The sequence below is a fragment of the Megascapheus bottae genome, chromosome 12 (assembly GCF_031878675.1).
Source record: "Megascapheus bottae isolate mThoBot1 chromosome 12, mThoBot2.hap1, whole genome shotgun sequence".
Classification (NCBI taxonomy): domain Eukaryota; kingdom Metazoa; phylum Chordata; class Mammalia; order Rodentia; family Geomyidae; genus Megascapheus; species Megascapheus bottae.
Window position 1 is genome coordinate 54,863,460 of NC_143520.1, and position 27,231 is coordinate 54,890,690.

The 27,231-nt window shown below is 45.8% G+C and overlaps 1 protein-coding gene across 2 annotated transcripts; it reads left to right on the forward strand.

Annotated features, from left to right (window-relative positions):
- Window positions 1-14,230: 14,230 nt before the first annotated feature.
- Window positions 14,231-26,672, forward strand: Amer3 (APC membrane recruitment protein 3). 2 transcript variants are annotated; one of them, XM_090342993.1, is made up of 3 exons: window positions 14,231-14,359; window positions 19,835-22,071; window positions 25,593-26,672. In XM_090342993.1, exons 2-3 carry the CDS (start codon window positions 19,854-19,856, stop codon window positions 25,607-25,609), a joined length of 2,235 nt encoding a protein of 744 aa, XP_090199119.1. In that variant the 5' UTR covers window positions 14,231-14,359; window positions 19,835-19,853; the 3' UTR covers window positions 25,610-26,672. The 2 variants fall into 2 exon arrangements, with proteins under 2 accessions (XP_090199119.1, XP_090199118.1); XM_090342992.1 differs by lacking the exon at window positions 25,593-26,672 and having other exon boundaries at window positions 19,835-22,590.
- The last annotated feature ends 559 nt before the right edge of the window (window positions 26,673-27,231 follow it).

Below are 27,231 nucleotides of genomic sequence, written 5' to 3' on the forward strand. Positions count from 1 at the left end.
GAATTCAGAAAGGAAAACTTGGTAGACCCTATCTGAGTTGGTTCAAATCAATGACCAGGACTTTGGGAGGAAAAGGAGTCAGTGTGTGTGTGTGTGTGTGTGTGTGTGTGTGTGTGTGTGTGTGCGAGAGAGAGAGAGAGAGAGAGAGAGAGAGAGAGAGAGAGAGAGAGAGAGAGAGAGAGAGAGAGAGAGAGAGAGAGGTGAAATGGACAGAAGTCAGGTTGGAGTCATAGAGAGATGGAGAGATGTACTATTGGCTCTGAGGATGGTCAGGGGCCACCAGACCAAAAAGGGTTGACAGCCTCCACACAGTGAAAATACCAAGAAAACATACCCTCTGCCACCACAGAAGAAACAGTACCAATGCTTAGAGAACTCAGCAAAACCCATCTTTTACTTTCGACCTTCAGCACTATGTGATAATACAGTTCTGTTACCTTCAACTGCTAAAGTTTTGCTAATTTGTTATAGAAGCAAGACGTGGATCCAGTGAGCTTTCTCCAGATGCTTCCCCAGCCATCAAACCACTATCATTTCTGTACCCAGCAGCAAGTTTCCAAGAGAACAGTGCTGTGTGGCTAATTTTTCTTTTTGCTGCATTTGGCACAGCATGAGGCTCAAGAGGGAAATGACAAATTCTGTTTCTAAATGAGAGTGATCCAGAATCAAATTGTGAGGGACAAGGATCCAGGGATGGGAAATGCTAAGCCTATTATCACAATGTGCAGTCACACTAGAAAACATTAAGGTTGAAGACGCCCTTACCTCAGCTGTTATATTCTAAGATATCTCCTTAACCAAGAGAAACACTTGTTCATGCACTTCATGTATATAGTAGCACTTCTAAGAATGAGGACCCAAATGACCATCACAAAGAGAATGGGCAGCCAGGAGCTGGTGGCTTATAATCCTAGCTACTCAGGAGACTGAGATCTGAGGATCACATTTTGATGCCAGCCTGGGCAGTAAGGCCTATGAGAGTCATCTCCAATTAACTATCAAAAATCTATAAGTGGACTCAAGTGGTAGAGAGCCAGTCTTAAGCAAAAAGCTAAGGGACAGTGCCCAATCTAAGCCCAGGACTGTTACAGAATGGGGGAGGGGGAGAGACAGAAAGAAAGGAGAAAATGATCAAATGTATAATGGAATATGCATGTAATTGAGATACTATATAGCATTTTTAAGTGAATAAAGAGTTGTGCACATCAACATGGATACATCTCATAAGTATGTTTGGAGAAAAGGCAAGTTATGGAAGAATACATGCTTTCTGCTTTCATTCATATAAAAATGCAATGAAACTGGGAGAGTAAATGTTTGGTTCAAAAAATTCGTATGTGTTACACTGAAAACTTTACAAGAAGGAATAGGAGATGCACCAGGTCTCCTTGGCACAGGTCAAAAATTTTCTTAATAAAGACCCAGAAACAGCAAATCAAAGTTTTGAATAAATGGGACTGCATTAAACTGCAGAGCTTCTGTGTGGCACAGGATATGGCTAACAAGCTAAATAGAAAGCACACAGAGTGGGAGAAGATCTTGACTAACCATACAACAGACAAAGGCCTCATATCTAAAATATATCAACAACTCAAAAAATTGAATCACTCCAAAACTAATCTTCAAAGAAACAACCATCCCATTAAAAGATGGACCAAAGACTTAAAGAGAGACTTCTCTGAAAAGGAAATAAGAATGGCCTGTAGACATACGAAGAAATGCTTGACATCTCTGGCCATAAAGGAAATGCAAATCAAAACAACTCTGGGATTCCACCTCACTCCAGTTAGAATGGCCAGGATCAAGAAATCTAATAACAACAGATGCTGGAGGGGATGTGGCCAAGAGGGATCACTACTACACTGTTGGTGGAGGTGTAAACTCGTTCAACCACTATGGAAAGCAGTATGGCAGTTTCTCAAAAGACTAAACATAGAGCTCCCCTATGACCCAGCAATTCCACTCCTTGGCATTTATCCAATCATCCAGAAACAAGAACATACTAAATCCACCAGCACAACAATGTTCATTGCAGCACTATTTACATAGCAAAGATATGGAACCAACCCAGATGACCCTCAGTAGATGAGTGGATCAACAAGTTGTGGTATTTGTACACAATGGAATTCTATGCTGCCATCCGAAAGAACGACATCGCCCCATTTGTAAGGAAATAGAAAGACTTGGACAAAATCATATTAAGTGAAGTAAGCTAGACTCAAAGGAACTTAGGCTCAATGGTTTCCCTCATTTGTGATCATTAGGACAAACCTTGGACTCTTTTAGCAGAGGATTACAATAAGGCAAAAGCTAGACACATAAGGTCATATAGGATGAGGCTGAATGAAATGACCTCCAGGATATGGAAACAAGAGCTATATAATGTGTGATCAATTGTCGTTCTTAATGTACATCACTTTTCATCTCTTCTCATTTCTTTTCATCTCTTTCTCATCTCTTTTGTTGTCCCTTGGTTATTCTCATATTGTTACAGTATCTTACCTTTTTATATGGTATGTTGTATAAATGTTTATTTGTTTATTTGAAATAGGATAAGGAAAGGGGGAAAACAAGAGCAGGGGAGGGGATGGGAGGAGGGAAATAGGGGCAAAAACATGAGATGGGATATCAATGTTTGTGAAGTAATGCACCTTCTATCTGGCGAATATAACTGTAACTATAAAAAAATTCATATGTGATGTAGATGATACGGGTGGAGCGGTATCTTCGTCCAAATCCTGCATTAAAGCCTTAAAAGCCTCACGTGACAGATGAGCATGTGGGAGGTAGTTAACATTAATTGAGGTCATAAGGATGGGGTTCTAATCAATTTTTGTGGTGTTCTAAGAGGAAAAGGAGAGTGAAGTCCTTCAACAATGTGAGGACACAGTGAGAAATGGACTGTCTCTGAGCCAGGAAGACAGACCTCAGCAGGAGCCCACCGACGCTACAGCATGTGGATTGTCTTCCAGCCTCCAGAACTGGAAGACAGCTTAAGCTGCTCTGTTGCTAGTATTTTGTCATGGCTACTTATGTTAACCCATATAGTAGAGAAAGAGCCATAAGAAAAAAACAAATCAAATGAAACCTATTGCTGTTGACTCATGCCTGTAATCCTAGCTACTCAGGTGGTTGACATCGAAGGATCGAAGTTCAAAGCCAGCCCAGGCAAAAAAAAAATCTGTAAGATGCTTTCTCCAATTAACCACCAGAAAACCAAAAGTGGAGCTGTGGCTTAAAGAGGTAGAGTGCTAGCCTTGAGCACAATAGCTCAGGGATAGTGCCCAGACCCTGAGTTCAAGCCCTATGATGAACCAGAGTGGGGAGGGGGGTGGGGGAAGGGGGTAGGAGAGAATATATATATATATATATTATAAAATTCAGTAAAATGATTATTATGTGGAAGGAAAAAAGGTATGATTGGGAAGGAACACTATGAACTTCTAAACTAGGGATAATATATTTCATTTTCTTTTCTTCTCTTTCCTCTCCCTCTCCCTCTCCCTCCCTCCCTCCCTCCCTCCCTCTCCCTCTCCCTCTCCCTCTCCCTCTCCCTCTCCCTCTTTCTCTCCCTCTCCCTCTCCCTCTCCTCTCTCTCTCTCTCTCTCTCTCTCTCTCTCTCTCTCTCGGCAGTACTGGAGCTTGAACTTAAGGCTTAAGGCCTAGGCACTGTCCCCTAGCCTTTTTGCTGAAGAATGGTGTTCTACACTTGAACCACAGATCCTTTCATTTTTTTTATTTTTGATGTCTAATTGAAAATAAGAGGCTCATGGATTTTTCTGCCCAGGCTGCCTTTGAACCACAGTTCTCAGATCTCAACCTCCTGAGTAGCTTGGAATAAAGGTATGAGACACTGGTGCCCAGAGTTTAATGGATTTCTTAAGCAGGGGTGCTGTACACAAGGTTTATTACATTTGGTTATACATGTCCCTGGACATATTATGGTTTGACTTAATGAGTTTTCAACTTGATGATGATCCAGTAGCTGTTCTTGGAAGTCTGATGTGGGTGTTTTTCTGAGTTGATCACCCACACCAAGCTCTTCTTTTGCAGTGCTAAGTATAATAGCAGTCATAGTTCCCAGTCACCACTGGGATCACAAAGGAAGACCACAGTACTCTGTATCTTAAAATTACATACTGAGTCTATAGTACCCTGTTTGGGGCACAATGTGTTGCAGATCAAAGAATTACTAAATTGCATCACCAGCTACCCTACCACCCTATGGCGCTTCTCTATATAAGAGAACTCCCTTGGTTGTTCATCGGGGTTCTGGCTATTGACCCATCAGCCCTCATCCCCTGGCTTGCTGGCATTCAGGACTGGAGGGAGTTGCTCGTGGCACTGAGCTACCTTCCATTCCAGATCCTCTTCAGTCTTGATCAGAAGCCAGGAACAACCAACCCACAGGAGCATCATAGGATGTCGTGGTCCCCCTTTGCAGGTATTATAAGATACTAGGCATCAGGTAATCTATAAAGAACAGAGGTTTGTTTGGCCCACAGTTCTGCAGGCCTGAAAGGTCCCTGGAGCCAGGCATCAACATCCTGGCATCTGAGGAGAGGTGGCTCCGGCTGGCTCACAGCAGGGTAGAAGGTATCACATCTCAGTCTCCCTCTCTTTCTGAAGTCACTGCTACCAGCCACGGGGTACCACTATCATAACTTCACCGTATCCTCATGACCCTTCAAAGACCCCCATCTCCAAATGCCATCAACACAGACATTTTGGAATCAAGCTTCCAACATAGGAACACATGAACAGGGGTACATTCAAAATTCAGGATTAAGCAACTTTTTGGTCCATGGTACACATTGGATTTTTAGCCACCCAGCCACAGAAACAAGAGACCTGTATGTTGATACAAATCCTCACACATATCTGAGGACTCTGGGACCCATCCCAGCTACCAGAAAAATGAGTCAAGTTTCTCCAAGCTCTGCAGCCTGCTCCTACATCTAGAATAAAAGTGACCCTATTACTCTATTTCATTGACTTTCCTTCCTTTCCCCTTCCCTTTATTTAATGTTTCTTTTCTTTTTTTGTTGTTCTTTTATGATTGAGAATGGAACCACGGTCCTTTCTCATGCTAGCAGGTGTTCTATAGTTGAGCTACACCCTCATCCCTTCCTCTTAGAAGTTAATGTTCCAGGTAGCCTGGGTTCTTTACAGCCCCAAGTCTGTACCCACAGCTTACGAGCAACTCAGTACAAGAGATTATGTCTGTCTGTCTTGTCCTCCCTGAAGCCTTGCTTCTCTATGTCCCCACCACAGGGGCATGCCATCTGAAGGCTGTAGCAGACAAAATTTAGATGTAGTCCTTGAGTGCCTCAGCCCAGACCAGGCTGGCAGGAGGAAGTTGTGGCAAGCAGTCCTGAAGGCCAGGCAAACTGTGTTCATCCTGCCTGACAACCTCTTAGCAAAGGACAGGAGCTCTCACTGGCTTCTGAGCAGGCCTCAGGGCCCAGAGAAAAAATTTCTCCTTGCACAGTACAGAAATGGGAGAAAATATCTTCCTTAGCTTGTTTCGGGGACCTAAGCTCTCAGTGTTCCTTGCTTCTTTTTCTGCCAGCATCCAGGACAGTGCCTGCTGCCAAAGCCTTGCAGGGCAGCAGATGGATGGTGAGCTTAAACAAATATAGGTAAAGAGATAAGAGGGGTATCTGGGATTTTCCTGAGGTGCTACAGCAAAAAGGGGTCAGAAGACACTTGAAAACAGTTATCTGCTTCTGTGAGTTTCTGCTCACTGAAATTGACCAAAGGCATATGTTTTATTTTTTTCCGGGCCTATATAGGGAAAGACAATTATTGAATCTTTACTTGGGGAGTTGTGTTTCTCACTCCTTCACCTTTATGAGCTCCTGTTTAGGGCCTAGAAAGGGAACCTTGGAGCCTGGACAGTCCAGCTAGCATTTCTGAAAACTGGAGTTAGGTTAGGAGGGGCCCACAGCCCAGGTTTCTAGCTACAATTCTCCTCACAGCCTGCTACTTGCTTCTCCCCTCTAGTCTTCGCTCTTTGGGGATAAGGGAGTGCACCCCTAAAACCTGTCCACTTGGGTAGGATTGGCTTATCCACAGGATAACCCCAAATCCTTTTTTTTTCTAGGCTGTAGGAGCCACTGTGTCCTGTCAGCCATTTCAGAGAAAGTCACCTCAGTGGACCCAGCCCTGTACCTCTCCATGTGTTCCAGAATAAGCCATGAGGATTGTACATTCAGGATGAGTGTTAATGAAAGCAGCAGATTGAGCACACTTACCTTGGTGCTCACTCAAAGAGTGGGGGATGGGAGTGAGGAAGAGGAGGAGGAGGAGGAGGAGGAGGAGGAGAAGGAGGAGGAGGAGGAAGAGGAGGAGGAAAGAAGGCAGCAACATAGAGAGACCAACTCTGTGCTGGAAAAGAAGCAGGCAGATAAGGGGTAGGGAGTAATTCAGCAGGTCAGGAGGCTAGGTCCAAGTCCATCACAGAAGATAAAGCTTCTGGAGAAAGACAGAAAAGACCCAGAGGTCTGGAGGTGGAAGAGTTACCTGGGCTGTTGGCAACTGCTTATGTGAGGAGCAGCAAAACTCCTAGAAGGAAAAAAATTAAAAAGAAAAATATCAAAAAGAAAGAGAAAAGGAAAATATTACAAAGATTAAAGAAAGCAAAAGAAAAAATGGACAGATTGCATTACATTAGCTTTGCTACTTTAACCTGTAAAAAAAATATATGGAGAGTTTGTTTACATAGTCATTAAAGAGTCTGAATAGCAACCAATTCATGGAACATTCAACAACGACACAACCAAACAAAAACAAGTTCAAAGAATGAGCAATGATTAACTCTAGGGAAAAAAATTTACAAGGAAGGAAAAAATCATAGTACACTATTGGGTAGTAAGTGAATACTGTTTATATAATCCTATTGTGAAGCATTTTATGAATCATAATGTGCAGTATTAAGCTAATAAATTAAAAGCATTCTTATGGCTCAAGACATTGATTTATAGGTAACTTTGTTGAAGCAAAATATAATGACCAGAATCCTCATTCACTACCTCTTCTTCCCAACTGAACCAGCATAGGGCAGTTCTCTTGCCAGAAGAGGCAGCTCAGTCTGGACCTATGAAAAGAAAAAAAAAAAGAAAAGAATTCCTCTGAAGTCTGCAAATATAGTTATCAATCTGACCAGCCACAAGTTCTACATGGCCAAAAACGGTGTCCAGAAAGCACAGCCAGGCGGTCTACACATTCAGCCCAGTTCTCCAGAAGAGCTTTGGAAACGTATAGAGGTGGGGGTGTAGTGATAGATTTTTAGATTCTGCTCTGCCCAGAGCAAGCTGCCCCATTTCCTTCAGGCAAGCCATTCAACTCTGGACCTTGCTTGTTCACCTCATGGATGAAGATGATGACTGAGTTTATGTGAAGGACACTAAGTATCACTTACTAAGCACTTCCTGCTGGCCAGATTTAGTGACATTTGCTTATTTTTTTCCCTTGAAATGTATGTTTTTCTTATCTTTAAGTACTTGTACAAAGGGGTTTCATTCAACATGTGAGCTTATGAGTACAACGTGCCTTGACTACTACCAGTCCATCGATCATTCTCCCTCATCTGTACCAACTCCACTGACCTCTCGAGGTACCCACCCCATTTTCACACATGTACACTGGATAATATGACTGCATTTTCCACCCTTCCTCTTCATTTGTCTGCCCTAGTGACCTCATTTGGTTCTCTCAATGACTGTATAAATATGATTGTTTTCCCCAATCCCCAACTGAGAAAATGGTAAAAATACCTTTAATCAGTTCTCTATAATACTTCTTTCAAACTTTAGCCAGAAAAAAACCATTTGATAGTACACCGGTCTCAGCAGCTATTCACCTGTGCCTCCAAATCCTTTGCAAATCCTCTAAGTCTTAACTTTCAGCATACTTCTACTTCTATTCTGAGCATCCCAAACCAATCAAGAATAAGAGATTCCACAACAGCTAGTAGATCATTAGAGCACATTGTGAGTGGCAGAGCCAGGGAAGCTTGTTAGGGCCACTGACTCTGGATGAAAGTGATGCTTCCTGAGGTTGATTTTGATGCAGAAGAAGGTAATGGGCTGTGTGTAAAATCAAGAACAGAAGGCATATTTCTTAGGAAAAGACTGCCTTATAGGCCAGAAGGAAGCTTACACTCTGAGAAGCCATTGAGTGCAGATCTAAGGCTGAGAAAAACAAGAAGATAAACTTATTCACATATCAAATGGGGAAATTCAGCCAGTCTATATTAGGCCTTTCTTAAGAAGAACCTCCAACAACTAGTCCTGGGAGAATTTGCTCACAAAAAGGCTATCGAAGGAGTAATGTGAAGATGTTACTACAAAGGGAAGAAAGAAGAGACAAGCACTTACTACAGGAAAATAGCATGTAAAGTGATGTCAATGCTAACGAGTTCACCATTTCCAAATGTCTGTATGGTCTTCTCTTGGTAATCATAGAGAGATAGCTTGCATGACTTCCCCAGGAACACCAATCCATGATAAGCAAATCCTTTATATAATTTGTCTACAACTTATGTACACATTCACATAAACTTCAAGTAGTTTCTAGATGACTTACAATAACACATACAATGTCTTACAGGCATGAGCCACCAGTACCTGGCTTTTACTTCATTGATTTTTTTTTTTTTTTGCCAATCCTGGGCTTGCGCTCAGGGCCTGAGCAATGTCCTTGGACTTTCTCAAGGTCAGAGATCTACCACTTGAGCCCCATTACCACTTCCAGCTTTTTTCTGTGTATGTGGTACCGAGGAATTGAACCCTGGTCTTTGTGCATAGTAGGCAAGCACTCTATCACTAGACTAAATTACCGGCCCCACTGACTTCTTTTTGCTGAACTTTGCTAAACACACCCTTTATGAGACATAGGATTTGGAAATATTTTCCCTGTAGCTTTTCATATTTTGAAAAAGTAGTGCCTCTCAAAGAGTAAAAGTATTTAGTTACAATGTGGCCTCATTTATTTTCTGTTACAAATTGTACATTTGTTGTTTTACCTAAAGGTTTTCCTAAAATCCAATATAATATTCTTATGTTGTCTTCTAGAAGCTTTTATAGGTTTTAGCTTTTACTTTTAGGTCTATTATTCAATTGTAGTCAAATCTTGTATGTTTGGTGAGGTAGGCATCAATGGTTTTGGATTTCAGTTGTTTTGCATTATTGGCATATGGATATCCAATTATACCAAAACATGCTGAAAAGAGTATTCTTTATTTTGTACACAATGTAATTCTACTCATACATTGCATCACTTGTAAAGAAATGAAAGGGTCCAGTGATGTGGACTTTAAGTAGGTCTTTAAAGCTATAAAGATACAATGCCAAATGCATCTCAGCATCTTGGCTGGGAATTTCAGCCTTTGGAGCTGAGAGCACGCAAAGCCACCGACAGCTTTGGCTTTTGGATCTCAAAGGCCCAAGACCCTTCCAGGACACCAAAAATCTTTCTCTTCTAAATTAACAATTTGAAAATCACTTATGCATGGGTTATTCCATTGATCTATTTACGTATTCTGGTGTCAGTACAGACCCGTCTTGATTACTGTGGCTTTATATTGAATCTTGATGCCAGATAATGCCACAATTTCACTTTTCTCCTAGGAAAGCATTGGCATTTTTTTTGCCATTTGTGGAGCTTGAACTAGGGCCTGGGCACTGTCCTTGGACACTTTTTGTTCAAGTCTAGCACCTTCCACTTAAGCCACAGCACCATTTCTAGCTTTTTCTATGTATGTGGTACTGAAGAATCAAACCTAGGACTTTGTGTATACAAGGTGAGCACTCTACCACTAGGCTATGCTCCCGGCCCAGCATTGATTTTAAGTCCTTGTCTTTCCATATGAAATTTGAAGTCAACTTGTGTAGTCCAACACCCACCCCCCAAAATTTTTTTTCTATGCTTCTGATTGAAATTGTGTTGTATCTATATGTGGATTAAGGGAGAATTGTCCTCTTTATAAGCATGTGTAAGGAATATCTTTCCATGTGTTTGTTTAGGCTTTTCAAATTTCCTTCAACATACACAATAGTTTTTTTTGTATATGTTTTGAAACTTGCTATGGCATATTTTTGGCAGTGTGTGTGTGTGTGTGTGTGTGTGTGTGTGTGTGTGCACTCTAGGGATTGAACCTAGGGTTTCAGGTGTTCTGAGTATGTGCTCTACAACTTTGGCACATCTTCAGCCTTCATTATTTCTGATTGCTCACTCCTAACATACAGAAATAATCTTTGTAAGCTGGGCACTGTGGCTCATGTCTGTAATCACAGATACTCAGGTGGCTTAGGTCTGAGGACTGAGATTCAAAATCAGTCCGGGCAGAAAAGTCCATAAGATTCCAATTAACCAGCAGAAAGCTAGAAGTGGATCTGTGGCTTCAGTGGTAGATCACCAGTCTGAGTGATAAAGGCCCTGAGTTCAAGATCCAGTACTCACAGATACATGTGCAATTGCTCTCTCTCTCTCTCTCTCTCTCTCTCTCTCTCTCTCTCTCTCTCTCTCTCTCTCTCTCTCTCTCTCTCTCTCTCACACACACACACACACACACACACACACACACACACAGACCAATAATAGTAATAGTAATAATGAATTTAACATAGTACATGGATATAACAAATTCAAGTTGTGTAGTTCAAGATCAGCTGCAGAAGACTTGGCTACACAGGAGGGGACACCATGCTGCCCTGCTGTTCTAACTCCTACCTTCCCTGAAGACTGGCGCACTATGCTCGGCATACTCTGGTGCCTTGTAGGGGCTGTAGTTCTTTAGAGCCCTGCTAGACCACAGGATGGTTTATTGTATCCTTGTAGCTCAGCTGAGCCCATGCCAAAATGTTCTAATAGCCCTGACTAAAGGCCCGAGGATGCCAACGATGGAATGAGCACATAGCCACCACTGGATGTAATACCAGTGTAGCTCACCTTCACTGAGCCTGATGCTCAGAGGATCTCTAGAGAGCCGATGGTGTGGGAAGGGACTCTGAGGTGAGAGAATTAATTTATCCATTTCTGAGAAATAGGGGAGCCAACAGTTTAAGCCATCTTCCTTTTTAAAACAATTTAAATGGAAAGCTCCAATAGTAAGAAGAAACTTGAAATGACCTCAAGAAGGGGTGCCGTTTCTGGGACCTCTGCTGAGGAAGATAGTCATATACAAGTGGAAGCATGACCCAGAACAGCAAGAACTTGCTAGAGCACCAGGATCTGGAACCAGAGGGAAGCCATATGCCTCCTCTTTCCACAGCAGAGTCCATGAGATGGCATGCACAGATCTGTTGCAGGCCTGGAGAAAGTGCATCATCATTTGCTCACGAAGCACAGTTTGTTGAGGGTCCTCTACTTTCAAGACACAGTTGGAAAGAAAGAAAGCAAAGCTGTAAACAGATGGTCATGATAAAGTCTGCAGTTAGTAGTTTAGGGATTAAAAATACAGTTGAATTAAAATTATTCAGGGAATGGACTCGCTAAAGTTAATGTACTCTTCGAAGACTCTTGCTTTTTCAAGAAGGAGAAAGATGGTGAGTAGCTTTAGGTTTTTCTAAGATTATCAGTAATCCAATCAAGATACACTGTTCTCATAAATTGACATGTTGAATTGAAACTTCTTTGCACCACTAGACATAATAAAAATTAAAATATAAAAATTTATGTCTTTAAAAATGAAGGTCAGTAGTAAAGTACTTGAATCTGGAGGGGAAAACTGGGTTCAGCTTGAGTGCAGCCTAAAAGTTTTGCTGGGTGCCAATGGCTTATGGCTAACTACTCAGGAGGCTGAGATCTAAGAACCGCAGTTCAAAGCCAGCCTGGCCAGGAAAGGCCATGAAACTTATTTCCAGTAAACTACCAAAAGGCCAGAAGTGGAGCTGTGGCTCAAGTTGGTAGAGTGCTAGCTGTGAGAAAAAAATGTTTAGAGATAGCACCTAGGCCTTGAGTTCAAGCCCTAGGAATTGTACATCACACAAAAAAGTTAAACTTTTTTTTTAATTGGTCATTAAGACATTCAAGGAAGGAACTGACTAACACAATATTTCTGGTGGAAACTAGGAATGATTATGGAATCTATCATCCCAGTGGAAAACTTAAACAATTTTATAGAACAAAATCTAAAATAAAATTAAATTTATAAAGTGACTATTTCTGGGGTCGGGAGTTTAGCCTAATGGTAGAATGCTTGCTCAGCATGCACGAAGCCCCAGGTTTGATTCTTCGGTACGATATACACAGAAAAATGCCAGAAATGATGCTGTGGTTCAAGTGGCACAGCTCTAGCCTTGAGAAAGCCCAAGGATAGTGCCCAGGCCCTGAGTTCAAGGCCCAGGACTGGCAAAAAATAAAGTGTCTATTTCTTTAAATGGAGTCCATGAAAGTGAGGTCTTCTAAACTGTAAATTTTGTCAATGTCAATGTAAATCCACATGTGTTAGGAAAGTAGAGCCAATACCAGGAAAGAAAAAGGATACAACCACAGTTCAAAATACAGATGAGGAATCTAAGTCAGTATACTTCAAAAATAAATTTATGTTAGAACAGTGTTTTGGAAAAATCATTTTGTAATACCTGCAGTAGGAAATTGGAAAGGTCATTCCAGACAGGGGTCCTTAGAAAAGATCTGATTTACATGTTTGGGGAAAAAGTAGTTTAAATACATATGTTCTTTCCATTCTTTAAAAAATATAGTTTTGTTACTAAAAAAACAAATGAATGTTTTGAGATTCTATGAAAGGACAACACAGATGGATTAGGATAGTTTTCATTGGTTAATACATGACCATGTGAGCAAAGGAAAAGAATAGTTCTCACTTATTGAAAACAGTGAATCCATAGTTAATTACCATCATTATTATTTTATAAGAAATACATCCAGGGACTGATGTCCCATGCCTGTAATTCTAGCTACCCAGGAGGCTGAGACCTGAGGAATGTGATTCAAAGCCAGACCTGTCAGAAAAGTCCTTGAGATTCTTGTTTCCAATTAATCACCAAAAAGACAGAAGCAGAGCTGTAGCTCAACGGGAAGAATGCTACCTTTGACCAGAAATGTTCAGAGATAGCACCCAGGATTTGGGGAGAGGGAGGAAGGGAGAAGGTGGGGGAGAAGGAGAAGGTGGGGGGCGGGAGGAGAGAGGGAGAGAAGAGAGAGACAGAGAGAGGGGGGGATAAAAGCAGGGACACACACAGACAGATTGATCCATTAGGTAGAAGGAAGATTCAACCATAGGAAATGGCAGAATGTAGCTCATTCAGACCTTGGATGAGTTCGAGTTCCTTTTGACCCTGGTGAATGTATAAAGAAGGTTGGTGGGTTGGGATAAACCGGACCAGTGCAAACCAAAAGGAAGAGAATGTGCTTGGAATTTGTTTTTGGACACAGGAGAGGGAGGGAGCCCTCCAGTCCAGGGAAGGGAGAGGCTTTTTGCCCACCCTGGAGCCCTGCCTTGCTTTGAGCGTCCCTGCAAGACAACCCTGGACTCTGAGCCCCTTCCTGCTGCACCCCAGTCCGCCCTGGGAATCAGCCCCACGCCAACCCACACCGCCACGCCCCCGTCCTGAGCCGTGGGCCGACTGTGAGCCCCGTCCTCAGCCTAAGAGGAGGGTCCTCACCACGTCCTCCCCTTCCCCCAAGACTGCGGCAGGCACAGCCCTGGCAGACCCCAGGCGCGAAGAGCGGCGAGCGCGCGCCTCTGTTTCATCTCTATTAATAGTGTAGGCACGGAAAGAAGGCTCTGGAACAGCCTGCCTCGCCTCGCCCAGCGGGGCACTCCCTTCCTCTGGAGCCAGCCCAGAACCCTGAGGACAAGTGGCAAGGCTGGCATGACTTAGCCCCTGGGGATGGACGGGGTGGGCTGGTTCCAGCGATCTGCACCACAGGAGGAGCACCCACACGTGTGGGGACCACATCTGGGGCGCCCTGCTGGCCCAGGCGACGGGGCGCGTGGGGTGGGACCCCGAGGCCTGCGGGGGGCAGAGACGCAGTCGGGCGGAGGGAGACACAAAGCCAGCCGCGGGTGGGCTGGGCGGTGGCTGAGCTGAGGGGGGGGCAGGAGCATCTCCCCGGGCCTGGCGTCACCGCGCCCACCCGCGTGAGGGTCGCCGGCGCTGGCCTCCGCCTCGGCCTGGCCCCGCCCCTCCCGTCGCGGGGACCCTCAGCCCCCGCCCCCCTCCACCCCCGCCCGGTTCGCCCAGGCGCAGCCGCGCTGCGTTCCTGGCCCGGCCGCCCCGGGCCCAGCGGCGCCTGGAGCTGACCGTGGTGCTGAGCGCGCGGTTTCAGCTCGCGCCCGCGCAGGGCTCTGCCTGGGCCGCGCCCTGCGACACTCCGAGAGGGCCTTGCGGTAAGTCACTCACACCCTGAGAGGACGCACTGGCCTCGATCCACAGATGTGGATGCGGGAGAGGGTGGGGGAGGGGTTATGCATTCTCCAGAGAGCGCGGGGTTGGGGGAGGGCTGAGTGTGCAAATGAGGGGGGTGAGCACCGCTCCACACCGCGGTGCCCGAGGCCCGTGGCCAGAGCCTGAGGTCTGAGGGCGGCGACCCATTAGGGCTGAACTGGGGAATGGGCGGTGTGCGGGTTGGGAAGGAGCTCAGGGGGCTGGGAAGGTCCATCTCCCCACTGAGCAGGTGAGGAATGCCCACCGGTCCCTCAGAAGAGACGTGCCAGCACCCAGCACCTATGCGCCCCAAACGGCTCTTTGTCTTCCGAACGTGGGGGTGGGTGTCTTGGGGATGCTTTCCCTCTACCTCACCCCCACTGCAGACACAGGAGCTTTGCCCCTCCACAATGGGATGCACTCCACCCATCCAATTGATTACGCAGCCTGTTACAGAGACAAACTACTGCCCTGAAGCTCCACCCCACTCCCATCTCCATCGATCCCTAAGTGGGGCTTCTCTTCCACACCTACCCTTTCTTATCCCATACCTCCTACCCTTACACATCACCGCTAAAGCTGTCCTGATATTGTGAGCCAAACAAGGGAAGGCATAGCAGATATTAAACATCTTAGTCAAACACTTATCTCAACACATCTGAGTGCATGCATGTTGCTCTAAGGCTTTTTTATTTTGCTCCATAAAATCATTTTTATGCTTAAAGGAGAAAGAGAGGAAACACTGCTTTTACTTTTTCTCTTTCTTTCTTGTCATTATTGGGACTTGAACTCAGCCCCTGGGCACTGTTGCTTAGCTGTTTTGCTCAAGGCTAGGACTCTACCACTTGAACCATGGCTTCACCTCTGGCTTTTTGGTGATTCATAGGATATAAGAGTCTCAGGACTTTCCTGCCTGAGGTGGCTTTGAACCTTGATCCTCAGTTCTCAGCATTGAATATCTAGGATTACAGGCATGAGCCACCAGGCCTTGGCTGCATTACTGTCTTAAAAGGAAAACGAAATCCTAACCAACTGAATTAAATAAAGTTAGTCTCATGTAGAAAAATGGCCAGCAGAATACATACATGTTCTCAGTTTGTGATAAGTCCATATCTGTATGTGTGTTTGTGTGTGTGTGTGTGTGTGTGTGTGTGTGTGTGCTGTGTCAGTCATAGGCATAGGAGTTTCCACTGTCATCTTTTCCAGCATGATTCCTAACTCACTTACTTACCTATTCTTTTGCCCCAGTTTTCAATTTTCACCTGCAGCTAGAGTCACCTTTGAGAGCCAAATGTAGACCATGACACTTGTTGGCTCTAGAGGACAAGTAGCCAAAGCTCCCCCCGCCCCCCACCAGATCATAAGATCTGATGTTGAGTGGCCAGTCTCTTGTTTTCCTCCAACTTATTTGCTGCTCTTGTCACTATAGCTATCACTTTCACATTATTTATCATCATTCTTTTTGCTCATGGGGCCTTTTTGCAGGGTGATGCTGTGCCTGGAATGTTTCTCATGCTTTTTGCTTGATTGTCTTGTGAGTTATTTTAGGCTTCATGTAAAATGTCATGGCTCTGAAATAGAATTAAATAAATACACCATGTGATTCCTGTTGCCATACAAGTTCATCTTAGAAATTACTTAGCCTAATAGAGATTTGGTGTCATTGAGACACAACAGAAAAGGGAGCATATAAATTCGTTCATAGAAATAAAACCTCAGAGCCAGCATTTATTTAGAAAAAGATGTACATATATGGTCAGGGCATTTCAAACACATAAAATACTGCATTTAAATAAGTATAGCTCACAGTCTTCTATAGTTGAAATTTTGAGACTTAAAAGACTTTTCTGTCGGGCTGGGAGTTTGGCCTAGTGGTTAAAGTGCTTGCCTAGCATGCACGAAGACCCGGGTTCGATTCCTCGGTACCACATATATAGAAAAAAGCCAGAAGTGGTGCTGAGGCTCAAGTGGTAGAGCTCTAGCCTTGAGAAAGTCCAAGGACAGTGCTCAGGCCCTGAGCTCAAGCCCAGGACTGGCAAAAAAAAAAAAAGGCTTTTCTGTCTTGTTTAGAGGTAAGATTAAGCAAGTGACTAAGGAGTGGTAGTTGTGTACTGTCCTCCAGTAGAAAGACATCTGTTTCCTTTTGGGAGAAAGATGTGGCACAGTAGAGTAAACCTGTCATGTTACATGTTGACTTTCCACCAATATGCCTTTAGCCATAGGATTATAAACCACAGTGTGCATTTTTGCAACTGAGACTCTAAACGCATTTGGTCTTTGCTCCCAGGCAATGGCAGGGCCAGCATCTGGCTGTCTACACAAATTCCAATGTGCCCCTGAGAACTGTTGTAGGAAGTGACTGCTCGCCTGCCTCCAGCCAAGTGGCAGGCTGTCTGCCCCCTCAGAGAGTTCTCACACATTGTGCAGAACACACATTTCTAAAGATAGCGTCAGTGAAATGTTTTCATAGCCAGGCTTCAGTGGCCCTCACCTGTAATCCTAGCTACTCAGGAGACTGAGATCTGAGGATCATGGTTCAAAGCCAGCTTGGGCATGAAACTCTGTGAGATTCTTGTCTCCGATTAACTGCCAGAAAACCACAAGTGGCTCTGTGGCTCAAGCAGTAGAGGGCTAGCCTTGAGCTAAAGAGCTCAGGGGCAGCACCCAAGCCCAGAGTTCAAGCCCCAGGACTGACCAAAACATTTTCTTTTCATATGGAATTGCATAGTGAACATAGACGTGAGTGCATGTGCTTGCCTTGGTGTCAGCGTCACTCTCTCACTGTCCTGTGCCTCCGAACTTGTCCTGTCATTGTACAGAATGCTAGAGAAACGCAGAAGCGGGACCATTGATAACACTGGCACAAACTCCAATCATTTACCAATGACAGATATTCTGAAGGACCATTTTGCAAGTTTCAACTATTCTAGTTTTTTAATTGATTTAAGAACCAGGAAACGAGTAGTTTTATTTATGGAGAATACTGGCAAATCATTTAGGTCTGACAGCTGCAAATTCTGCACCAATTGAAATAATTATCATTGTAGCATGGCTAAAGTTATTTCTGAGTATATAGAACCCTAAATATTCTTTTAATACATTAAAATGATAAAGCAAAAAGGTGAACTCATAACAAATATCACTAACATTTAACACCTTCCATCAATTTCATTGTTTTCCAAAATTCTACTCCCCCCTACATTCTTTTAGGTTTCTCACAAAAGAAAGTTTGAATTTAAAATAGGGAAGGAAAGGGGGGGGAACAAGTTGATTGGGAGGGGGTGGGGAAGGAAACAGGAACAAAAACATGAGGAGGGGTATCAGTGTGCAAGAAGTAGTGCGCCCACTACCTGACTGTAAAAAAGGAAATCTGAGATAGACTTGATGGCACACACTGTAATTCCAGAATTCAGGAAGCTGAGGAAAAATTTGTGTGTTCTAGACAAATAAGATGCAGTGTGGGGAGGGGTGTTGGAAGAGAGTGCTGTTGTTTCATAGACTGTGATATTACTTCCCTTATAAAGTTATAGGCCAACTTCTCTGCCTATTGAGTTAGGTGTGACCAAGACTCTGGTTTGACCAGAGCCTAGTTAGTAAATAAGCACTACGCTCTATCCAGCAACATCTCGTCTAGCTGAAACAGAATGTGTCAAGTGGAAACGGGATGGACAGGTATAAGGTGGAGGAGGCTTTGGCAATGCCATCTGCTAAGAGGCAGAAAAGCCAACATGACAGCTGGAGGCACTGCTCTTCGTCCAAAGTGCCACCATTAAGAGCTGAGCTGAAATGAGAGCTGGATTCTGCATCTCTTCTGGGCATGGCACCTGCTTCTTCTCTTAATCTCTAGCCAAAAGTCCCAGGTGCACTGCCCACAGGTGGGAGCAGGTGGAGGCCAATAAGCTTGTCCCAGAACCCCTCCAGTGCCAGATTTGCCAATGGGGCTGTGAGGCCACGCAGATCCACCTAGCTGGTTATTCCTGAAGAAGCATTTCAGGGACTGCCTTTGATTCTGTCCACTTGCTGTCCATTAGCTGGTAGAAGCTGCAAGGCAACCTTGGGGATGGGTCTAAAAGATACTCAAGCTGACAAGGCCACTGTTTTCCTGACTGCTGCAATCTTCCTCCAGGCTGGAAACTGGAGCAAGTGAATACAGGGGCTGCCCTCAGGTAGTCCTCCTGGAAAGCCCGAGGAACTGTCCACAACATCTCTCCCCTTGTCTCTCTCTGGACAGATTGACTGAGGCAGACCTTCAGGCTACTCATTACCTAGGAAAAGGAACAAGGAGAGAGTGCCAAGCAGATACTATTTCTGTTTCAGGCAATAGGGAAAACCAGGAGACTCTTAGATTTTGCTCTTTGATATTTTTTCCCTCTTGCTGGGCTCTTGGAGTCTCCAAAAGAATCCAAGCACAGCACGTTTAAAAGTGGACCTTTGCTTCTCTCCCTGAAGCCAAGTCCTGTGTAGGCTCTTCTGGCTTTGCTGAGCTTCAGACCTTCATTTCTTTAGTTTTACTCACTCTGTTCTTTCCCACTCTCTTGGTATGAATTTAGTCCTTCAACGCCCAAGACTCTTTGCCTGGTTCTCTTTCTTCGTGTAGTTGCCAAATCCTAGTTGCCTCTTTCCTTGATAGACCTTATAAGTTCACCTCTAGAATGGCATCCCCTTTATACTCCATCCTCAGCTCATTTGGACTGCCTCTTCCCAGTTCTCTCTGCTCAGTTTTTCCAGACGTCAGCCTCCATAATATCTTTGCTCATCAGAATGGTCTCCCTGTTTCCATGCCAAGCCTATGCTGCCTCATTCCTCTCTACTCTCGGAGTCTGCATACACTGTGAGATGCCTCTTGCCTGGAAGCCTCTGTGTGGATTGAGTCTTGCCTCTCTCAGCAGATGCTTGGAGTTGAAGCGTAATATATATCTCTGCTCCACTCCCCAGAAATGGCCATCTGCCTCAGGCCTGGGAGGAAGGTAGTATAGAGTTCCCTTTTATCTGGGTCATGGTATGTCCCTCCTGAGAAGGTGATAAGTTTGAATTGAAGTGCTATAGACAATTTACTTAGGCCTGAAAATGAGCCATGTAGTGGCCAGATGAGTTGAGAAAAGACTGAACAAGAGCTCATGGATGCAGACCCAGTCCTCTGTCATGATGGCTTTTATGATGTGTCTTTAGTACATGATTTAACTGTTCTGGACATCCACTGTCCATAAAGACAGCATTGGACTCTGTCAGTATACTGCTCAATGGGAGAGCACTGATTTAGTGTGTGTAAGGCCCTGGGTTCTAGCTCAGTGCTGAAAAAGAAAAAGAAAAAAGGCAGATCAGGGTCTCATGGAGAACACTGGGGCGGAGAAGGAGCCATGTGAGTAGCAGTGGGTAAAAATTTTCTAGGGTAAGCCTTCCAATCTTAGATACTAAGTGTTTCCTACTTTCTCCTACAGTGTTCAGAGCACTAATATCATGGAGCTGAAGAGAGGAAAGACCTTCATTAAATCCAGTTTTTCCACAAATCTGCCCATGCACATTTCCCCTGAGAAACCCTCAGACTTGGTAGCCACTGCTCTAGCCAGAGAGGATGCAGATTCCTGGTCCATCTCGCTGGGAGGACAGCAGAGGCCGCACAGTGAGAAGGGCTCCCAGGCTAGCCCTGGCACCCAAGGGTATAGTAGATGCCCCAACAAGGGGGCACAACCTGACTCTGAGGACAGTTCTATAGCCCTGTGTGGAACCACTTTCAAACTGATGAGAAAGAGCAAGACTCATGACAGTGTTCCTGAGGCTGGGAAGGCAGGACAGCTGGTGTGCAGCGTGAGCTTCTCAGGGCCCCCTAGTGGCCAGCGCATGATTGACTACCGCCACTTTGTGCCCCAGATGCCTTTTGTGCCAGCTGTGGCCAAGAGCATCCCAAGGAAGAGGATATCCTTGAAACGACCTAAGAAGTGCTTCCGGAACCTATTCCACATCCGCAGAAGCAAGACAGAGAACCTGGTCTCACTGACAGCCAAGGAGAAGAACCTGTTCCCTCCCGGGGTCTCGTCAGAGGCTCCAGGGCAGCAAGGCAAAGCCTTCCTCTCCCTGGGGGAAGGGCAGGGACTAGATGGTCTGTGCCAGGACCTGTCTGACAGTGAGCTTCTTCCAGACCCATCCTTCGACCTCTGCAGTGCCCTATGTGAGGATGTGGCCTCACTCAAAAGCTTTGACTCACTCACAGGCTGTGGAGAGATCTTTGCAGATGGAAGTTCGGGGCCATCCCTGGAACTAAGTGAAGGTCCTGCTGAGAGCTCAGCCTGGGCATCCCAGGCCCCAGAGTGCAAGACTCCCCGGGGCCCTTTCCAGGGCAGTGTGGAGCAGCTGGCATCCCCTGCCCAGAATGAGGCATCAGACTTTGCCAAGTTTTGGGACAGTGTAAATCGCTCTGTGAGGCGGCAGCAGCGTGCCCTGCTGGGCTCATGGATGGTAGGTCCTCAGGGGCCAGAGAAGGAGCAGCCTAAGCTGGATGTGTCTGGGTTGGCCGAGCTCCCCCTGTTTCCCTGTAGGGGTCCCCCCAACGACTCCAAAGCCAGCTCCATAGACACAGGCACACCCAAAAGCGAGCAGCCAGAATCTGTGTCCACAAGTGATGAGGGCTACTATGATTCCTTTTCACCTGGCCTTGAGGAAGACAAGAAGGAGACACCAAGCTCAGGCACGCCAGCAGCCACCTTCCCTAGGGACAGCTATAGTGGTGATGCTCTCTACGAACTCTTCTCTGATCCCAGCGATGGCCCTGTGGGTCCCAGCCTAGATGATGAGCTGTGTGTATCTGAGAGCCTGTCTGGGCCAGCTGTGGGCACGCCACTGTCCATGTGCAGCTTCCATGTGGGGGCTGAGGAGAACCTGGCCCCCGCCCCAGGTCCTGACCTGCTCAGCCAGAGCTTCCTGCAGAGCTCCTGGAGGGGCAAGGAGTGCCTGCTGAAGCTCTGTGACACAGAGCTCTCCATCACCATGGGCATTGTCAACTGGCTCCGCCGTACCCCGGCTGCCCCTCCCCTGGGGGAAGCTACAGCCCCACCAGGTGCCCACAGGGCTCCCAAGGGTATGGCAGAGAAGCAAGAGAACAGTAAGGATCAGGCCTCAGATGCAAGCAGGGTCACTGTGTGTTCAGCACCCAACAGACAGGAGCCGTGGGCATACCCTGGCAAGAGCCCTAATGGCTCATTTTCTTCTGAGGGGTCTGCAGCCTCTACAACAAATATTTCCAGTAAAAGCAAACTGCAAAGCCCTCATGCCTGGCCTAGCTCTCAAAAGGAGCCTGGGCCAACTGAGAACCTGAGATGTCCTCAAAACCTTCAATGTCCGGGTCATGGGGGAAGCACTCCAGATATGGGACCCACACTAGATGGCTGTGTGGAGCCTGTGGCCGACCTGCAGATCTCTCTAGATGGCCCACCTTCAAGGCAGGGCATGGGCGACAGGCCCTTCAGGCAGCCTCAGTCCTGTGTCCCTGACATTCTGCAACAGAAACAGGGAGCTAATACCTGCGGCCAACCCTCCCTGGACAGCGGACAGGATCAGAGGTATCCAGACCTTTTCCTGGAGCTGAGTCAGCTGAGATTGGAATCCTCCAGGATGGATGCCCCAGATCTTTACCTCAGGGGAGAACTAGCCACTAGAGCTCAGCCCCAGGGCTATGGAGCAGGTAGGACACAGGGGTCAGCTGGATCCTAAGCCTCTCTCAGCCCCTGCTGCTTAGTGGAGCCTCTAGGCTTTCTCCCCAGAAATTCTGGGCCTCACTTTAGGCAGCCCATGGTAGTGAGGCTTCTCTGTGACTTCCCCAAAATGCCACTATAGCCTCAGCCCAAGAGGGACAGCCAAGAGTGTGAGTCTACAGGCCAGCCATGCCTGATTCCTACCTAAGTGACAGGCTTACACTCACCAGGGCCAAAGCAGGGGAAGCTAGGACTCAAATCCATACCTTTTGTGAAGACTGTGTTAGGGAGAAAGGGGACGAGGAAGGGGCCTTTCCATGTGGAAGCACCCTGGTTTGAGCCTAAGGCCAAGGGCAGCTGAAAGCTGCAAACTCCAAGCTGTCCTTCATGCAACATGTCAGAAGAGTTTGAGCTCAAAACTGATGGGAAGGGAATGGGCCACATTTACACAGAGGTTGAGACAGCCTGTGTCTTCTTGGGATGTGTGGTAAGATCAGGACTGAGGCTGGGCGGGGGTGGGGGGATTGGGGAGGGTGGGGGTGGGGGGGAGGGGAAGACAGATATGGAAGCCCCATCCCAGAAGTTTCTTCTGTGTCTCAGACAGTTAGTCACAACACACTGGCACATGGAAAGCAGAACCAGCACCATCTCAACAACAACCTTGAATGAGCCAGCATCGTGTGTTGGTATCCAACCCTGGTCAGAGCCTGCTGACCTTTGTTGGCAGACAATGCTGGATTCTCTGTCACAGATCAACCTGTACAAATAATGATTTCCCTTGACATGTACCATCTTACACCTTTGAATGGCAAAATGAGCTTCAGGAAGAAACTGTACATCAATTCTTCCCAACTCTACCATTCTGCCTTGGAATAGCAAAGTCCTTGAACCTGTCCCCTCCACACTGTCAGCATCCTCATCTCCTTTTCTAGAAATGTCCCCCTTTGAAAAGGGCTGTCCCCCAGAGGGTGGACATAACATCAGAATATCAGGATCAAGAAAGGAGACAGTGGCTAGTGTCTCCAGGCAGGGCAGGTGTGGTTTCTGGCTCAGGGTCAGGACACCAGGTGTGGGCCTAGAGGACCCACCCCCTTTCCCTAAGATTGCAATCTACCTCACCCCTGACAACACAGTGAGAGTTGAAGAACAGGCAGCTCCGAAGTTCATTTCTAGGGGTGATGGGGTAGAAAGGTGGTTCCATGCTGAGTTTCCAAAGCACTAGCTTTGATAGCTGGACAAGACAGGGGAGGAATTGTAGATAAGAGCTTCAGTCCCCTAAAGTGGTGGAGGCTTGGTGGCTTTTCTAGGGGTCTGATATTTGACTTCAGACTAGAAATGCTCTCATGCTTCCCCCTGGTGCAAAGCTACTTGCTAACATCTACAGGGTGTTGGGTGTATGTTGTAAGTTTCAAAGGGTCCTCACTGGGCCCATCCAGATATAGACACAGAGGAGGTTTAGCGATGCCTCCCGCACAGTTATACCCGACACCACCTCCAGGACCTTGTCTGTGTTTGAAGGCTACACTCGGAGCAGCCTACCCCACTCCTGCCCAAGTCTCAGTTCTAACCCAGACACGAGTTGGAGAGTACTGATGTGAATTGCCATGCCACACCCAGGTAGTGTGAAATTGGCAGGGTTTGAATCCCATTTTTTGGATCCAGAGGCTCTGCTCTGCAGCAGACTCTGGAACTTCTGGTTGAGTTCTCTCTCATAGCAGATGCCCTTCTGAGCATTATCTTTCCCTTCATTCAGGGCACAGGTGCCTGAGCACCTGAGAATGCCAGTTATGCGTCTTTTGTAAAGTAGCTGAGATCCCAGGGGCAAGTCACCCTTCCTTTAGTCACAGCCCTGTGGCTTTGTACCGTTCTTGTCAGAGTGTGTGCTCAGTAAATACTTGTTGAAAGAATGAAATGTGAAAGTGTCAAGCGTGTTTTCTGATTTCTTGTTGACCACAAGCCTTGTGTCTGGAGAAAAACGGAGTTGAAGTTTAAATACAGCCCTACTTGAAAACCACACACCCCTGTGGCAGAGGCCAGGATTTCCTCACCATGACTTGGGATGTAGTGGGATACTGAAGAACCAAGCCAGCCTAGAAGCTGCCAGAACCAGCCAGCTCATGTCCTACTTGAGAGACAGGGATGAGGAAATTATGGTTCTGGACTATCCTACATATAAACATTTGTGAGTCTTACCCTAATGGCTGGAAGCAGTAACACGTGCCCGTTATTCCAGCTATGTGGGGGTGGGGAGGATACAATATCACACAAGGAATATATTTATCCCCAGTGACATGGATGTGGAGGAAGCATAAACATGAAGATCACAACCCAGGCTGGCCTAAATATAAAGAGAGATCATACCCTGAAAAGAACTGATAGATAAAGCGGGGAAAGGTGGGGAGCTGGAGGCATGACACCGCTTAAGTGCAGAGCTTGAGCTTAAGGCCCTGAATTCAATTCCCAGTACAGCCAGATAAAAAATGCAAACCCAGACAGGAGGACATGGCATCAGTAGAAAGGACCAAAGAGCACCCGGAACTTGGAGCTTTAGTCGAATGGTCTTCAGTGACCTAGCAGGGCAACAGAACAAACAACCAGGGCCCTGCTTTCTTGAGCATAATTGTGGACCACTGACTTAGCACCTGGGGTGGGTGGACTTTTAAAATAATCTCAGCACTCCTATTCAGAGTCTGGGTAGAGTCCCAGGATGAATGTTCAGGCCTGGGGTAAGTGGAAAGTGGAAGAGGGTGGTGTGAGTTTCCATAGGGTTTCCCTGTCTGCTACCCAATCCTCAAAGTTCCCTTCCATGACACAGCACCAAGTAGTGCCAAGCTTGTCCGCTTAGTAGGCATCAAGGTGATCCAGTGAGAAGAAACTTCATGGCTAATCTAGGTGCCTGGCCTGGCATGGGGATGGAAGAGGAGACCTAGCTTCATCTGCATTCTAATAGTTCTGCTCATTTCTAACCATTTCCCTCACACATGGCTGTGGTATGTGTGTGTGTGTCCTAAGGCTTGATATGGGCACTATCCCTGCGCTTTTTTTGGTTGTTCAAGATTAGTGCTCTATCACTTGAGTCAAACAACTTGTGTGTAGTTGGTTGGGAATAAGTCTCATGGAATTTCCTGCCCTGAGTGGCTCAAACCAGGATCCTCAGACCTCAGCTTCTTGGGTAGTTAGGATTACAGGGCCTAAGCCAGCAAGCAGCTGTAGAAGTTTACCTCTGTGAAATAAAACCCTAAGACTTCGATTCATCCATTCCACAGAGTTTGAGTGACTCACCCACGGTTTCACAGTGCTGGGGTCAGCCGGGGGGGCTACGTGTGTGATGAGAGGGGCTGCTACGAGTTGAGATGAATAACAGTGGAGGTGGAATGAAGTAGATGATAGAGGGATATAAGAAACCTTGAAAACAAAGATTGAAGGCCAGGACAGGGTGGCAGGAGAAAGAAGAACTCGAACTGTATCAGGGAGTATTTCTCATCATCTCTGATTTTCTGTTTTATTTTAGGAATAAATACTAAATAGGAATTAAATATGTAGAATAAAAAGCCAATGTAGAAGGGGAAAAAAAACCTTCAAGAATCAATTTCCACCCTTGCGCCTTTCTTGTTACAAAATTAGTTGACACTACAACCAACCCAAAATATACCCTCAACAGCACTTCTCTCAGTATGAACACACGTGAACTTCATTCACCCTTTGTCACTGTCCTGCTGGTCCTCTTTGGCCCAGAGCTGTCTTTGAAGAGGCACAGGCAGTTTCAGTAGCTAGCAATTAAATATACCCTTAGTCCTTGGACATTCAGATTATTCCTCATGGATTCTCCTACGTATTCTCTGTAAACATCGTCTTCAAAATTCTAAACAAAAAGTTTCTCTCCGTGCTAAAAAGATGGATTTTTGTTGTTGAAAAGGGCCTCTGGAGTCTGTGACCCTGACTCAGTGCTCAGCAGTGCTCAGCTCTGTGGGGCCTGCTCCCACCTGCAGCCCATGTTGCTTCATCATTGGAAGAGAGCAGTTGTTTTTTGTTCTTACACAGAAAAAAAAAATGCCTTGGAAGATATCATCCTACCTTTCCTGGCCCATTAGAGAACTGACAAGGTCACACAGCCACTTTAAAAGCTAGGGAATGGCATGTGTCCGGAGAAATATGGGCACCAAGATGGAGGAGTTGGAGATAAGAATGGGCAGGAACAGCTGGCTACAGATTATGACAAGTTGTTGTAGACTGAGTGGGAAGCTAGGGTCATAGCACTGGGCAATAAAGAGAAGCCTCAGAGCCACCACCCCAAGAACTGAGGCTGAGGACCACAAGCCCCGTGGAGGTCCTGGGAGGTAGCCATTGTGAAGTCCTATGGCTTCTTCCTTATCAGGAGGTGAGCTACCTAGCAAGCTATTCTGAAATCTTTACACTGAGGGAAGGGACTTCATCTCACTCCAGTCCTGTCTAGACTTCCTTTTTTCACCTAAAGAAAAATAAATAAAACACACCAGAAGTGGAGGACTGGCTGTGGATCCAAAAGTAGGAAGATCAAGTATTTGAGGTAAGCTTGGACTGCATGTTTAGTTCCTGAGTCAATTTGGGCTCCATAGTGAGACACTGTCTCACAACAAAAATCGAACAAACAACAGTAAAATGTACAATGGAATACTATTCAGCTTTTAATTGGGATGACATTCTGGCATAAGCTACAGCATAGATGAACCCTGAAAACAATATTAAGTGAAATGGTCCAAACACACAAGACCCTTATATCTTACGTCCAGAATAGACAAGTGTATGGAGATAAAAAGTAGGCTAGAAGTTATAGGGCTGATAGGTTATTTTTAATAGATTCAGTGTTTCTATTTGAGGTGATGGAAAATTCTTAAGGCTAGGCACTAAGATCTAATACCTGTAAACATAGCTACTCAGAAGGCTAAGATCTGAGGATCAAGTTTTGAAGACAGTCAGTCCCGGTGGACAAATCTAAGAGACGGCTGTGTTCAATTAACCAGCGAAAAGGCAGCAGTGGAGTTGTGGTTCAAGTGGTAGAGAATCAGTCTTGAGTGAAAAATTTTAAAATACAGAAGTTGTTGAGGGTGAACACATTGATGCAGAAATTCAATAATTAGAGTGAACTTCTCATAACAAATGATAACACGTAT